The sequence below is a fragment of the Callorhinchus milii genome, unplaced genomic scaffold (assembly GCF_018977255.1).
Source record: "Callorhinchus milii isolate IMCB2004 unplaced genomic scaffold, IMCB_Cmil_1.0 Scaffold8, whole genome shotgun sequence".
NCBI classification, from domain to species: Eukaryota; Metazoa; Chordata; class Chondrichthyes; order Chimaeriformes; family Callorhinchidae; genus Callorhinchus; species Callorhinchus milii.
Window position 1 is genome coordinate 17,829,440 of NW_024704749.1, and position 15,048 is coordinate 17,844,487.

General features: G+C 39.5%; 1 protein-coding gene across 7 annotated transcripts in view; it reads left to right on the top strand.

The window, feature by feature from the left end:
- Positions 1 to 15,048, top strand: part of sptan1 (spectrin alpha, non-erythrocytic 1) — a 47,612-nt gene that overhangs the window by 23,263 nt on the left and 9,301 nt on the right. For 4 of the 7 annotated variants that reach the window (XM_007900237.2, XM_007900240.2, XM_007900235.2 and 1 more), the window contains 21 exons: positions 44 to 145; positions 511 to 546; positions 961 to 996; positions 2,437 to 2,484; positions 3,218 to 3,309; positions 3,565 to 3,709; positions 4,146 to 4,327; positions 4,876 to 4,975; positions 5,446 to 5,643; positions 5,765 to 5,911; positions 6,496 to 6,599; positions 7,430 to 7,592; positions 8,039 to 8,053; positions 8,798 to 8,929; positions 9,596 to 9,733; positions 10,043 to 10,147; positions 11,143 to 11,351; positions 11,953 to 12,073; positions 12,363 to 12,484; positions 13,098 to 13,230; positions 14,361 to 14,459. In XM_007900237.2, coding sequence (XP_007898428.1) covers positions 44 to 145; positions 511 to 546; positions 961 to 996; positions 2,437 to 2,484; positions 3,218 to 3,309; positions 3,565 to 3,709; positions 4,146 to 4,327; positions 4,876 to 4,975; positions 5,446 to 5,643; positions 5,765 to 5,911; positions 6,496 to 6,599; positions 7,430 to 7,592; positions 8,039 to 8,053; positions 8,798 to 8,929; positions 9,596 to 9,733; positions 10,043 to 10,147; positions 11,143 to 11,351; positions 11,953 to 12,073; positions 12,363 to 12,484; positions 13,098 to 13,230; positions 14,361 to 14,459 — 2,427 coding nt within the window. The remainder of the gene's footprint in view (positions 1 to 43; positions 146 to 510; positions 547 to 960; positions 997 to 2,436; positions 2,485 to 3,217; positions 3,310 to 3,564; positions 3,710 to 4,145; positions 4,328 to 4,875; positions 4,976 to 5,445; positions 5,644 to 5,764; positions 5,912 to 6,495; positions 6,600 to 7,429; positions 7,593 to 8,038; positions 8,054 to 8,797; positions 8,930 to 9,595; positions 9,734 to 10,042; positions 10,148 to 11,142; positions 11,352 to 11,952; positions 12,074 to 12,362; positions 12,485 to 13,097; positions 13,231 to 14,360; positions 14,460 to 15,048) is intronic. The other 3 variants (XM_007900236.2, XM_007900241.2, XM_007900238.2) reach the window with 2 other exon arrangements.

Genomic DNA, 15,048 nt, shown 5'->3' on the forward strand with positions numbered 1-15,048 from the left:
ATTCAAACTATTCTCTGAAACATTTTTTTTATGTATACATTAGGACCTGAAAGCCAATGAGTCTCGCCTGCGAGATATCAACAAAGTGGCCAATGATCTGGAGTCTGAGGGTCTGATGGTTGAAGAAGTGCAACAAGTATCACAGGTACCGTTCCATTTCAGACTGGTGATTACTGGGATATTTTAAAAAAAACGCAGTCTTTAATGATGTTTCGCACACAGTAGCAACAACAAGAAGATTACATTTGTATAGCGCCTTTCACGTCGGGAGAATGCCCCAAGGTGCTGGACGGAGTACAGCATTTCAGACCCGAACTGGGGTTGGGAGGAGAGGGGAAGGGGGTTGGCCGATGGCCTGGGCAAAGAGGAGGGTCTTGAGACGGGGCTTGGAGGGGGTGAGGCGGAGTGACTGGGGGATGGAAATACAGTAGCAAATACCGTTGTGGTAATGTTCCATCTCATGCTTTTTCTTTCTGCCTCTCAATGTCTTCATTTCTTTTCTCGTTTTAGGAACCTCTTTTGGGATCTGCCCCTGGAGCTCCCAAGGTTTGAATCTTAATTTTTTTCGGCTGAGTAGAATTGCAGCTTTTGAGCACGGTGCCAGGGTTGTAAATTTAAGGTATTTTACATGGGTTTAAATAACTTATACCGTTGCATTCAGTCTAATTTAAATAACTAGTTTTAGAGATGAGCTGGGTTTGGTATTTTACTGTTTTATTTCACTTTTTACTCGACACTTGAAATATTTCTACAAAAGGAGCATTTGTAGATTTACATAGAATTGTCCATTTCCAAGCTGTTCACTCAAAGCCAACTAAACCTTGCTGGTGTCTATACAATGATGGGCTGTCTACCCAATTACAGTACTAACTGGTCAATTCTGTGCATTCAGTAGAACTGTTTTCTCGATGCATTTTTTTCTGTGTTTTTCTGAAGGTGATTGTTGTTTTGTTTCTATAGGATGAATCTGACAGCAAGACCTCGTCACCATGGAAGGTACGAGTTCTGATTTTCAAAGGTCCTGTGTTGTTTTACTGAGGACACTGCAATTCTGTTTCTCATAAAACTTCGGCACTTTTAAATTCCTTTTCAATTGGTCACGGTTTACATTTATTTATTGATCACTATCCAGCATGGATGCCAGAGCTTGAGGAGGAGGGAATTTTCTTCCCTCGTTTGCTGTAGAAATTTGTTGATCAATCCATTTGTTTACAGTCTGTTTGTTTAATATGGATTTAGTAAAAATGTTGATACTTCAGACTGCAGCAGGACTACATTTCGGTTCATTTACTCCACCACCACCCCAATGGTGTTTAATCCTGATATCGCACAGAATTATATATTGGTACGTGATGTATTGCAAATAACTATTTGGTAAGTTAGTGGAACTATTTGGAGAATGTTAGGTGCAAGCTAACATGTTGTCTGCACATGTCCCACTGGTTGTGCCATTAACCTTCAGCAAGCAGTCTGTCAGATCTTTGTCAGCCTTTGCAGACTCAGAAATCTGTAGTGAGGAGGAAGAACGATATCATAGATGTCATAATTTCTGGAAGTAACAACCTCTAACTGTATAACTCTTTAACTAAATGTGCTGCAGCAAGACTTATTGCTAAGCATTTAAATGTTTAGCAGCACCCCGGGGTACATTGTAATTCTTGCTGCTAGGATGACATTGTGTTGCTAAATCTTGTACTTCTTCTTTAAGGAAATGACATTTCCGTGACTATTTGCTTAATTTTATACTTTAATTTTTATTCTGCATCTTTGGTATACCCATTATCACAATAATAATAATCCTTGCATTTGATTTAGCGCCTTAACACGCTAAATCAAATGCAGATACATAAATGCACTTAATATGGCCATTTGTCTTAACACTGCCTCTTTTATTTTGAATGGCAATCTGTGGGCTCTTCCAACAGCGATGTGAATGTTATACACTGTTCTCAACCATCGTCCCCAAAATAATTTGCTACAATTGGTTATTCAGACCGTTAAAACCAGAGTGCAAGTGGGAAGCTCTGTGGTTGAGTTTGCACCAGTGTAGTGAGTGACAATTTCTATGTCACATTATCAACCTTTAGAAGCTAAAATTTGGGACTATTGTGAAAAGTGGTGATAATGTCACATCTGTGCCCAGAATATTTGTGGAAGAGCGCACGTGCCACAGTCTTTTTCGCTTAATAAAACTCATTATCTGGTGCTTGTTGGTTAAACAGTCATTTGCTTTTTGTGGTCGGCGAAGGCTTTAAAATCCATTCTTTATCTGCTGTTATTCTTGCACCTGCCTCGCAGACTACCTAAAGGGGATTGTAAATGGTTAAATGATTTGGTGTTGATTGATATTTCTTGCATGCCATGTTCAGTTAGACCTAAGTGAATATTTCTAACTTTAACATTTCTCTTCACTAACTGATGGATCGGAACTGGTAGACTGTCCGGATGACGGTACAAACAGTGGCTAGCTTTAATGCCATCAAGGTAAGAAGTGATGGATACTCTGTCCGTCATTGCCTCTTCCACCTGTCTCACCTCACATGCAGAGATTACCTTATGTCTTTCATTTGCTGCAGTGGGCTGTCATTGAAATATGTTGTGAAAATGTCCATCCCTCATCAGTTGCAATATGGTTTTGCCCATCATGTTTCTGTGTCCTCTGGTAAATCTGTTGTGTCATTTTCTGCATTCAATGGCCTTGAATCTTGGAAGTTTCTGTAAAAGCTTAGACATGTATTACAGCAGTTAGTACCAAGTGGGGATTTTTAACTTGATAGTGAAATCCTGGCTTTTGTAAATTAACCTTTCAAGCACTGGGCCTTATTGTATGTTTTGAATGTTATCCTGAAGCATATGAAGATATAAAGCTCTGGAAACTCTATTTTTTAAAACTAGAATTGAGGAGGTATAAGAGTTATGAATGGCTAGTTTTAAGAAACAAAACAGCACCACTGTGATATTCAAAGGTTGAAGGTTTAAAAGATGTGAACAGTGGTATACTTTAGAAGGTTTAGAAGGCACTGATTAGCCTTCATATTAGTTTCTGAACTGAAAAATTTTAACTTCGCCAAATCTGTGGAATAAAACTCATTAAATTGAAACTAAATTCAGAATTATCCTGTTCTTTTAACCACATCAGTAGTGTGTTGTATTGCGTTTTTAGACAAATGCTTTATATGCAGTGGCGGTAGTGTAATATATTTGTTTCCTTTGTTAGGAGCTCAATGAACGCTGGAAGTCACTGCAGAAACTGGCCGAGGAACGGAGCCAGATCTTGGGCAGTGCACATGAGGTGCAGAGATTCCACAGGTGAGTGCTACAGTGAAATGAAGCTGGTACACCTATCTTGAAACAACTAAGGAACAAGAATTATTAATTTGCAGCACTCTCCACATACAGGAGGATTGGAGGAGATCTCTTGAAGCATTTCAGTTTTCTCCAACAATGCTAGTTGACCAATGGAATTCTTTGTATGCTGATCAATATCATTATAGCTAACCTGTTGTGCAGGTAGCAGTATTTGGCTCGGATTGACCTATAATGCCAGTTTTATTTTGTGTTCAGGGATGCCGATGAGACAAAGGAATGGATTGAAGAGAAGAATCAAGCTTTGAACACTGATAATTATGGACATGACCTTGCGAGCGTTCAGGCTTTACAGCGCAAACATGAGGGATTTGAGCGAGACCTTGCTGCTCTGGGAGATAAAGTGAGCTACATTTTCTCTCAGCTATGTAGAATATCTTTTTTATATAAAAAACATCTGCAACAAATTAAAGATTTGGACAATTTACCAATGATGCACTCCTTGGGCAAAATGTGTATTTAATGGTTGGCTAAACCTCAAAACTGGTCTAATTTATTACTGCCTGGTTCTTCTTGCCCTTCATGTCAAGGAATGCAAGTAAAAATAAGCATTTAAATAATACAATACCATTTACATTCATAATAATCCATTTTTATGTAGGAAGGGAATCTCAAAAACGCGTAACACTGCTGGTTGGGCTCCTGAGCTGAGGTTGGGATCCAAAGAGAGTGGGAGAGAAAAGAGGGTCAAAAATATAGGCAGCAAATTTCTTGTGTTTAATGCATTGAATATATTGCGACTTGTTGCCTTATTTGTTCCTTGTGTTGTTTGACTTCAGGTGAATTCTCTTGGTGAAACTGCCAACCGTCTGATTCAGTCTCATCCTGAATCAGTTGAAGATGTCCAGGAAAAATGCACTGAACTGAATCAGGCCTGGACTAACCTCGTGGAACGTGCTGACCAGCGCAAAGAAAAATTGAACGACTCTCACGATCTGCAGCGCTTCCTGAGTGACTTTAGGTACAGAACTTTGGATCAACTGAACTAGCACACGCAGCCATCACCCAGTTAAACTTTTATTTTGGGAGTTTCACATGGAGGAACACCCCTATACGTGAAGTTGAGGTGATAGGCTTATTCGCAAGTTGGCCATCCCTGGGCTAAACAATGCGGTATTTTGTCCTTTACATGATGTTTAATTTATCTTTAATAATGTTTAATATTATTATCTTGTTTCTTTCAATTTGCTATGTTGATATTGATAAAATAGTAATTGCAAACAAAATGATTCTAACATCCAGGTGGCATGGGAACACCAAGGTGAGTAGCTCACTGATCTGAAAGGTATTTATTGGAAAAGAAGATATTTAACCGGTGATTCTGTAATGGTGGTTATAAGAGGACTGAAACTGATATTTTAAAAATGTGGTTCACTTACAAATGGGACTAAATATCTGAACTGCATGCTTTTCAGAGATCCAGCTTTCACGTTCTTTATTTCAAGAGCATTTCCTACGAGGGAACACTGGGCAGTTTTCAATGTCCTGATGTTTTACTTGCTTCTACAGAGATCTTATGTCCTGGATAAATGGAATACGCGGATTGGTGTCCTCTGAGGAATTAGCCAAGGATGTAACTGGAGCTGAAGCCCTGCTGGAAAGACACCAGGTAAATGAGACATTAGATACGTTTGTCTTCATGGTTGATTCACAAGGTTGCTCTCATTTGCAGGGGGCAGTTTATCAGGTGGTCATCTGTCCGTAAATCTGAAATCTTATGTGCAATGGATCTTAACTAGCTTGCTGCTGCATTTTAATCCAAATTATCGACTTTTCATCTCATTAATTTTAATTGGAGAAATAATTTTAATAAGGAATTTCTTCATTTTCACATATTGGATGGCCTCTCTAAGAGAAAACTGGGGGAGTAGAGAGAGAGAGATTTAGAGATGTTTTGTCATTCATATAAGATTGTTTTAAACTTCAGAACATTTAACATAGTAGGAAACTGCCAGTGAGCATTGCGGACGTTTTCAATATTCATTCTCTCCTCTTGATGTTGATAAGGCACTAAGGTTTTTTTAGGTATCTCTAAAAGAGAAATCTTTTTTCACTATCTTTGTTCATTTTCTCCTGCAGGAGCATCGCACTGAAATCGATGCCAGAGCTGGAACCTTCCAGGCTTTTGAACAATTTGGGCATCAGTTGCTGGCTCGGGGGCACTATGCTTGCCCAGAAATCCGAGAAAAGCTGGATATCCTGGAGCGGGAGCGGGCAGATCTGGAGAAGGCCTGGATTCAGCGCAGGATGATGTTGGACCAGTGTCTAGAGCTGCAGGTAATCATATACAGAAATAACTTGACAAAATGTCTGTCAGCTTTGCATCCCGTCTGCTTGCAACATCGAATACTCACCTTCATTAAAGTGATGACATTGGATGTGTTTGTTTGTTTGGCAGCTGTTTAACCGTGATTGTGAGCAGGCTGAGAACTGGATGGCAGCACGTGAGGCGTTCCTCGCCAGTGACGACAAAGGCGATTCACTGGATAGCGTGGAAGCCCTCATCAAGAAACATGAGGATTTCGATAAAGCTATTACCGTCCAGGTAAAATGGTTAATGAGTCCAGTCTTACACAATTCTGTTGACTAATTTGGGTTTACTTGGCCTAAGCGTTGATGTAACATCATGTAATCCCTCAAGCAGATTACTTATTGCACATGAGTTCAGTTGCATAAGAGATTAATTAAAATTTGATGGTTTGCAGTGTTTTGGATTGATTGCATGATGCTGCATGTCATGTTCCTGTAGTGTCATATTATTGCTCTGAAAAGCACTACAGCGATATTCAAGATTGAAATAGACTTTCCGAAGAGTGCAGTTTTGCCATTCTCACTGATGTGCAGGACTGCAGGATACTGTGTCTGTGCAGCATTGTCCAGGAACTGGAATTAGAAACTACTGCATTATAATTCTAGTGAACGCAAATGACAAACCCAAATTATACACAATAAATTTATACGAATGATTCCACTAAGAATGAGTAAACCGGTTTTAGCAAGGTGTGGCAATCCTAGATAATCCCAGTCAGTTGCAAATGTTGTTTAATGGAGTTATTTTGGCCATGGAATGCTTCAGAGGGTGTTGTTTAATTCATTAATCTTAATTTGTGATTTTTTTCCCTTTACTAGGAGGAGAAGATTGCTGCTCTGCAGTCATTTGCTGATCAGCTGATTGCTTCTGAGCACTATGCCAAGGGTGATATTTCAAACCGTCGCAATGAAGTGCTAGACAGGTATGTAAGTGTCCGTGTGTTGTGCAGGTTGAAGCCAAAGGCCTTGTTTAATTCTGAGAATGTTCTGACTCTACCACTCGGATTCAAAGTTTTCCTGCACAGAGGAATGGGCTGAATGACTTCATCTCTGTATGATGCTAAGAGCTGAAAGGCTCCAGTTCAGTAACTGAGCTGTCCTAAATCTTGCACCTCTCCCTTGTTACTATGCTCACAAATAAAGGGCTGGGCACCTCTGCAGAAGAGGGTGGCTAAGTGACTAATAGTAAAGGATGAGATAGGAGCTTAATGTTCTTACAATGAACTTTTTTCCAAAAATCCCTTTTAATATCCAATATTTTGTAAGGAAAAACTCTCGAGACCCACACCATGGTTGAAATCCACTCTCAGCGAAAAATTGTATTCCTAGTTACCATGTACATCGAGATTTCAACTGGAAACGAGAGAGAGAGCATCACAATTCACCCTAAGAAAAACAAATTTTAAGATTTTCAAGTTGTAACGTAGCATTAAATGTGAGAACTAACATTCAGAGCCATGTTTTCAATGTGTTGGCTCATTCCTCCGCATTTGAGCATTCTGCACACACTGTCTGGGTTTGACCTTGCCAACAGGCTCAGTAACAAAACCAAAATGGACCATTATCTCTTTGATCATTTTTCCCAATTTGATGAAATCTCCTTGGCATTTGCAGAGGGGGTGGGGGCGAAATTCTGAAAGAATGCAGTTTTAAAGGGGCTTATTTTGTAGGCTTAGGATCGAGTGAACTATATTTTACTGTACCATGCCAGAGCAGAGATGTTGCAATTGTTTTTACTGTTATGCCTTCATAGATGGCGCCGGCTCAAAGCTCAGATGATCGAGAAGAGATCTAAACTCGGAGAGTCGCAGACCCTCCAGCAATTTAGTCGCGATGTCGATGAAATTGAGGCCTGGATCAGTGAGAAACTGCAGACAGCAACTGATGAATCTTACAAGGATCCCACAAACATTCAGGTAATTAAATGCCTTTATGGAAACATTTTGGATTGTGAGACTCCCTCTAGGGATGTTCCTTTGTGCCCATCTTCCCTTTGGGATTTGTCGTGCACCTTCCCTTGTGAGACAGCCGCTGTCGCACAGTGCTGCCGGGGTAACTGCTGAGATGCATTATAGAGTCTGGTGTGACACTCGCTCCCCTTTTCTTTTCACTTTCCTTTTCAATCCATTTGAGAAACTACCTGGCTCATGCTGGAGATCTCTGCATGTTTGATCAGGAGCACAAATCCTTGACCTTCCACCCTCGATTTTTGAACAGAAATTTGTTATGATTTGCTTTAGAAAAATGGATGAATGAACAGAAATGTAAATGGAGCCTAATTCTGAATGTTTCCTTGACTGATCATTGACTTTGCCATTCAGTAATGATCTGTATTTAATATTTTCTCTTGCTCTGTTTTTAGCTGTCCAAACTGCTGGTGAGTTATTAGTGGCTCTTGTGAGTCTATAAAGGCTCAGATTGTGTTTTCTAAATGTTTATTGGAGTGTGTTTTCTAAACGTTTCATTTTCTTTTAGTTTATTTAATGCCTGCAGTTTATCTAATTGTCCTGTGAGTTTTTAAGTTGCAAAACGTTTAGCTTTAATGTTGCTTCTAGTACTCGTGTCTTTGGGTGTGGTTTTTGTTTTACACGGAATGTCTGCATAATGTTTTAACAGTATAACAGCTTAACATTGAAGGCATTTATTTGACTTTGTCTTGTTGAACTGTGGGCATCTGTTGGTCGTTTTTTATTGCTACTATGTGGTGTTTGTCAATATTAACCCCTGTTGCTTTCTTGACCACACTTCCCTCTAAGGCTTCTTGACCATCATAGTGACTGAGTGTAACGGTTCTCGGTATATTTATGAGTGAAACATGGGAACAATAATCCGATCTACATTTTCATGGGATCATTTCTTTTTCATAATTTAGACTTGTTTTTCATTGTCACAAATTGTAGTTCGTTATAGTTGATGCAATTGAAAGATTGTGCAGAGCTACAAAGAAACTAGTGTGTTCATGGGTATGGACAAGGGCTCTTTTCCACCAAACGTGAAAAATACTTCCAGTATTTGATTGATTGACGAACCCAAACGTTCTCTCTGTCACTGTATCAAAGGCCTTGGAGGGAACATTTCAATCTTGACTGTTTCATGGCTAATTGTTGTTTCCCTGCTACAGAGCAAACATCAGAAGCATCAAGCATTTGAAGCTGAGTTGCAAGCCAATGCTGATCGAATCCGTGGTGTCATTGACATGGGGAAATCGCTGATTGACCGAGGGGCCTGTGCTGGGAGTGAAGATGCTGTCCAGGTAACCACACCGTTCAATTTATTTTTAGAAAGAGAAGAGTTGAATTTGTTTAGGTTGCAATGAGGTGCATAGATATTTGTTAGGTCGGAGTATCAAGGGATATGGGGCAAGGGTGAGTAATTGGAGTTGAGGTACAGATCAGCCATGATCAGATAGAATGGCGGAACAGGCTTGGGAGGCTTGGAATGGCCTCCTCCCGTTTCTATGTTTCTTTATAGAGGGGTGAGTGCCATTGAGTAAGATTTACATTTGCGGATCCATTTAAAATTGAGTCTGTTCAAGCCACTCTACTACAAAGAGAAACATTTGCAGCTTACTGTTCAGCTTTGCAGTAATCCACCTTTGTCGTTAGGTGGTGCTGTGTGTGGAAGTATTTCTAGCAGTAAGGCAATTAGGAGCTTGGAAGCCAGGAGACTGTTCTCATCTTAAGAATCAATAGCTTAACATTTAAGCGTGTGCAGAATTTTAGAAAATTCAATTAGCGTTCCGCAGTGCTTAACAAGAAATGGGAGAAACCTGCATCCACATTAATATGTTTTATTAATTGAATGAACAGGGCAAATGTGAGTTCTGCACATTTTTTTTTCCTGTGATTGTTTGTTCCAACATTAACTCGCAGAATATCATTGTGACTGATAGACTGTCTGGTTCACTGTTCTGTCTTAGGTTCGTCTGGCAGAGCTGGCTAAGCAGTGGGAGTACTTAGTTCGAAAATCTGCAGAAAAGAGCCAGAAACTGAAAGAAGCCAATAAACAACAGAATTTCAATACAGGAATCAAAGACTTTGACTTCTGGCTGTCTGAGGTAGGTGATTTAATGTACTAATGACCCAGTTTTATTGGAATTAATTTTCAGGAGAAAAAAATCCCACGTAGTTGATATATATAGCTGTCTCCAAACTGCTGTTGATCAGGAAATAAAAACTGAAGCAGTAAACCATTTGTAATAAATTCAGGATCTGTTTAAAAGTCATTCATCGTCAATGTAAATTGTATTGTTTAAAATTTAGGGTAATACAAACTGAAGGGTATAACCTCAAACATTCTGAGTTTGAAATGTTCCATTGTTGTAGGTTTTTCTGGGATGAAAAGTCTGAATCTGGTTTGGTTACAGGTGGAAGCTCTCCTAGCCTCCGAGGATTATGGAAAGGACTTGGCATCTGTGAACAACCTCCTGAAGAAACATCAGCTCCTTGAGGCTGACGTTTCAGCTCATGAGGTAAAGACTCCGGATATTTTGTCAGAATTCCGCATCTAACTGTGCAATACAAATTTGTTCTTTAAAAGTCTAGTGTTTTCTTGTGGTTCATGGGGAAGGCTTGTTGTAGTAAATTTGCTTTTTCCTCTAATGTAGTTGTGCCTTTTTTTAAAAAAAAGTACAAAATAATTAATAGGTCTTGGCTTGCAGTTGAGAAGAAAGTGACCTTTCAGCTTTATTTATTGAAGTGTTGCCCTCTTTTATTCTTCCCAAGTAGATTGTAGGAAGTTGATGAAGCACACAAGACTTATAACTTTCTTGACCTCCAATAGCTTTAAAGTCAGGATTTGTTTTAAAAAACACAGATTTGTATATACTGGCTGATCCCATCAAACTTCAAGTGCAAATGAAAATGCTTTCTGAAGAGTCAAGCCAGGTTCACGTTGCAGAATTTACTTAAGTCTTCTCGAATTATATCCTCTGCTTACTCCATGGTCATGTTGAGGAAGAAAAAAAATCAAACTGGAAACATCGAGTGATGTTGGCAGCTTAATTGTGTCCATTGACACAAAATAATGCAAAAGCATTTGGGTCCCTCCAATACATAAGCAGGCAGGAGCAGGGGGAAAACACTTCTGTATGGAAAAGGAATGTGTTCATGACACAGCAATACATGCCAGGAAACCTTAGCTGATTTTTTCCTCCAAAACATGGGGTGGTAATGTAATAAAGTTTGTAGCATTGCTTATGGCACCTGGCAGAAATCAGCTTGATTGGCACAGATCTGGATTCAAACCGGGGACATTCTAGTTTATAGGGTCAGGAACCCACTGAACTAATCCAGGGAGCTTCCAGCGTGTGCAGTAAGTGAACTGATGAATACTTTCAGTAATTGCCAATTTGAACTTTATAATTTTAAAACGTTGAAATGCCTTGAAAGCAGTTTTGCATATAGGTTCAGTAACACTACTTTGATCCGAGCAGGTTTCATATCATTGATTTGGTTTGTTCTTTAGGACCGTCTGAAAGATCTGAATGTCCAGGCTGACAGCCTCATGTCCAGCGATGCCTTCGACACCACTCAGGTGAAGGACAAACGCAATTTAGTAAACGGACGATTTCAGAAGATTAAAAACATGGCTACGTCTCGTCGTGCTAAACTGAACGAGTCACACAGACTTCACCAATTCTTCCGTGATTTGGATGACGAGGAATCCTGGATAAAGTGAGTAGTGAAATGTTCTTTTTCCCTCTTAAGTCAAATTTTGTTAAATTATTATCCTCTGCATCACCTGCTTTAGTGTTGAATTAAGTTTTTGTAATGGTAACAGACAGTGTAATAGCTGAAGGGTATTATTGCTGGTGTATGAGGCTTTCTGTCTTCTGCACGAGGGCCAATTTTCTGACAAATTTCTGACCTTTTGCTGAATTTAAGGTGTGTTAGGGTTCCATAGTCACCCGTAAACCGGTTAATTCATCCAAGTGCCCGTTCTTAAATGATGGAGCTTAAACACTGAGTATCAACGGGTTATTCAGAGGGCAATGCAGATGTAAGTTTACGTACATGTGCACTTTCCAGCAGTTACTGATGGTCATCTGTGTGAGAACCCTGATTTTCTTTCCCTTCAGCTTGCCTTTTAGATTTGAGGGGAGGGGGTACCCGAAAAAATGCCGCAGTTGAATTTTTAAAGAATTTTTTTTTAAAAGATTGTTTTTGTTCTATCTGTAGATGTCCTTCTGCTGTTAGCCATCATTTCTGGCTCTGCATAAACTGATTCAAGCATATCTGATGTTATTAATCTTTTGGGGGGGTTATTTTTCACCAGAGAGAAGAAATTACTTGTGAGTTCAGAAGATTATGGCCGTGACCTGACTGGCGTCCAAAACCTACGGAAGAAACATAAACGTTTGGAAGCAGAGTTGGCTGCACATGAACCAGCTATTCAGGTCTGAATCACTGATGTGCTTCCATGCATTTCTCTTGGCTAAAGGACCTGATTTGTAGATGTTCATTCATGTACCACTCACTATCCCACAACGCACAGGATATAGATTCAAACTTCTGTATTGCCTTTGTTGAATTCCTCATCGTAACGTCAACAGATGCTGAGTGGAGCAGTAGCACACACAGATATACAAGGTTTTGATATCTGGGTCAACATTTTCAAGGAGAGGAGTTGTTTAGCTTTGAGTTCATATGCTTTTGTGCTTACGGTTATACCTTTCTCTCATACAGTCAGTACTGGACACAGGAAAGAAGCTGTCTGATGATAATACCATTGGAAAGGAGGAGATTCAGCAACGACTGGCTCAGTTTGTGGAGCACTGGAAAGAGCTGAAGGAATTTGCTGCAGCTCGGTAAGTAATAATAATCCTTGCATTTGATATAGTGACTTATGTCTTCAAGACGTCTCAAAGCGCTTCACAGCATAATAATAATAATAATCCTTGCATTTGATATAGCGCTTTTCACGTCGGGAGGACGTCCCGAAGCGCTTCACAGAACACACTGTAAAGTGAATTGACTGTATATTTTGTGGACGAAAACGGCAGCCAATTGCGCACTACAGTGTCCTACAATAAGTGACCAAATTATTTTGTTAAGGGAAATTGCACGGACTAAACTTCTTAAGAATTATTTAATAAACCTTTACTAGATTTCAACTATGTGAATTACTCATCCCACATTTGAGACCTAATGCTTAATGCACCCAAGCCCAGTCCATTCCTTTGTGCTGATGGACATTCAGCCATGTTAACACAGCATGTCTGACAGAGTTCTACACTAGTGGCATGAGAATCTTTTCATCCATTGCATCTGGGTGTGCAGGTTACGTTTTGAAATTTAATGATGCTCATTGGTTATTGAAGGATCAATTGAGATGTTGTATGCATTAATTTTGTTGAAATATTGCTGAGTGAATATGTTTGATGGGGATGGGATGGAGGCTGACTGGATGTTATGTTCCAGGGGACAGCGTCTGGAGGAATCGCTGGAATACCAGCAATTTGTTGCGAATGTTGAGGAGGAAGAAGCCTGGATCAATGAGAAGTTGAATCTGGTGGCAAGTGAGGACTATGGCGACACACTGGCTGCTGTACAGGTTAGCCTGATTGGTTTACAATGATAGATACTGTTGGAGATGACACATTCTAAACCGTTAGTTCATCATTGTGCTAGAATAGTTCAATGTACTGGTGCAAGTAACAATCTAGAGTTAGACAATATTTCTACTTTGGATTTCCAAGAGGCATTGTGTCTTTCAGGATCATATGAACAAGATGGAAACTAGAGATTAAACAGAAACATTCTGAGGTTTATACTTTTCTGCAAAGGGTTATTCAGAACTGTATAATTCAGAAATGTATAACCCTCCAGTTATTCAGAACTGTAATTTTGTATTGTATTGTGTTTCAGTTCAAGGTGCTTCAAATCGAGCAGCTGGTTTTAGTTAATTAAATTTCCACGAGCATTATCACAACATCCAGTAACTGTATTTTTCCACTTTGTTGCTCTTGAACGCCCGGACTCTTGTTACACAGATTCTGGCAGGTCTCTAGGACCTGATCATTATTAATGCATGTGTTGGTAGATTAGTTGACTGTGGAGGCTACAACCAAACTTGGATCACCTTTTCATAGGAAAACAAGTACATTTTCCATCAGGTGTTTTCTTTCTCTCTTCTTACCCCGTCCCCACTTCCCTAACCCAGGGTGTGGATACTGATTGAAATGTCCACAGTGACCCGGCCTGAGATCAGTGTACTCAGTACAGACCAGAAATCAATCCTATGACTTTTGGGTTTCTACGAACTAATACTAAACCAAGTGGTACCTTTACCCACTGGACTGTTGAAGGAATTTATTTCATTGTGTTCTTTAACCCTAAAGATCCTCGTCTCCAATCATCATCCTGTAGCTGGGAAGAGTGAGTGGGTATTGCAATAGGAGGTGCAGAACACACAATAGTAGAAGGGTGATTGGGATGCATAATTGTCAGCACGGATGGTGGAATTATGTAGGATTTCAAAAGGGAACTAGGCAAGATCCTGGAAATTAATGGAATTGTGGGTTATTAGATGTTGAGGTAGGTATCAAAGGAATCTTTGGGAAGATAAATTTGTGGAGGGATAAGACGACCCTAGCCTGAAACTGCTGTCTGTGTACAGAACCGCAAGTAACGGTGATGTTCATGGCGATTACCATTGAAATATTTTTCCATTTTCCACTGCAGGGATTGCTGAAAAAGCATGAAGCCTTTGAAACGGATTTCACAGTTCACAGAGATCGCGTGCATGATGTTTGTGTAAATGGAGAGGAACTAATCAAGAAGGTAAGTCTTAGGACATCCTCCCGAAAGGCACTATACAAATGTAATTTATTGTTGTTGTAAGCGGCAGATGCATCAATCCATATAATATGCATATAAAATATATGAATTGCCATTGAACTTGTTCACTAACTGTCTAGAATAGTTCATGTAATTGGATTTACAGGGATTGGGATTTTCACTGCTTTTAAAGCATTCAGATCCTCATGTTTCATTTGCTTTTGGCTTCTGTGTTCAGCCAAGAGACATTTACTAAGGATGTGAAACTGCTCAATTTTCTGCCCTTATTCTGAGTTGCTTTTGCAAGTTGTTTATAGTGTAAACTCGTTGAGCAATGACGTTTGAGTGAATTTGAATGTGCACAAGTAACTCATTAATGAGTGTGAAGCATATAGTTTAGTTGTTGGTGCTAATATTAAAAATCTGCAGATTTTCTTTGGAATAAGAAGAGGCTTTTTTTCTAAATTTTCTGTTCCGATATTCACGCACTTGTGTGGAACAAAATCCGGAAATGACAGGAATTATAAATGTAACTATCGGCTGTAACTTGAGCATTAATAATTCATAATACAGCAAATATTGTACTTGCTCA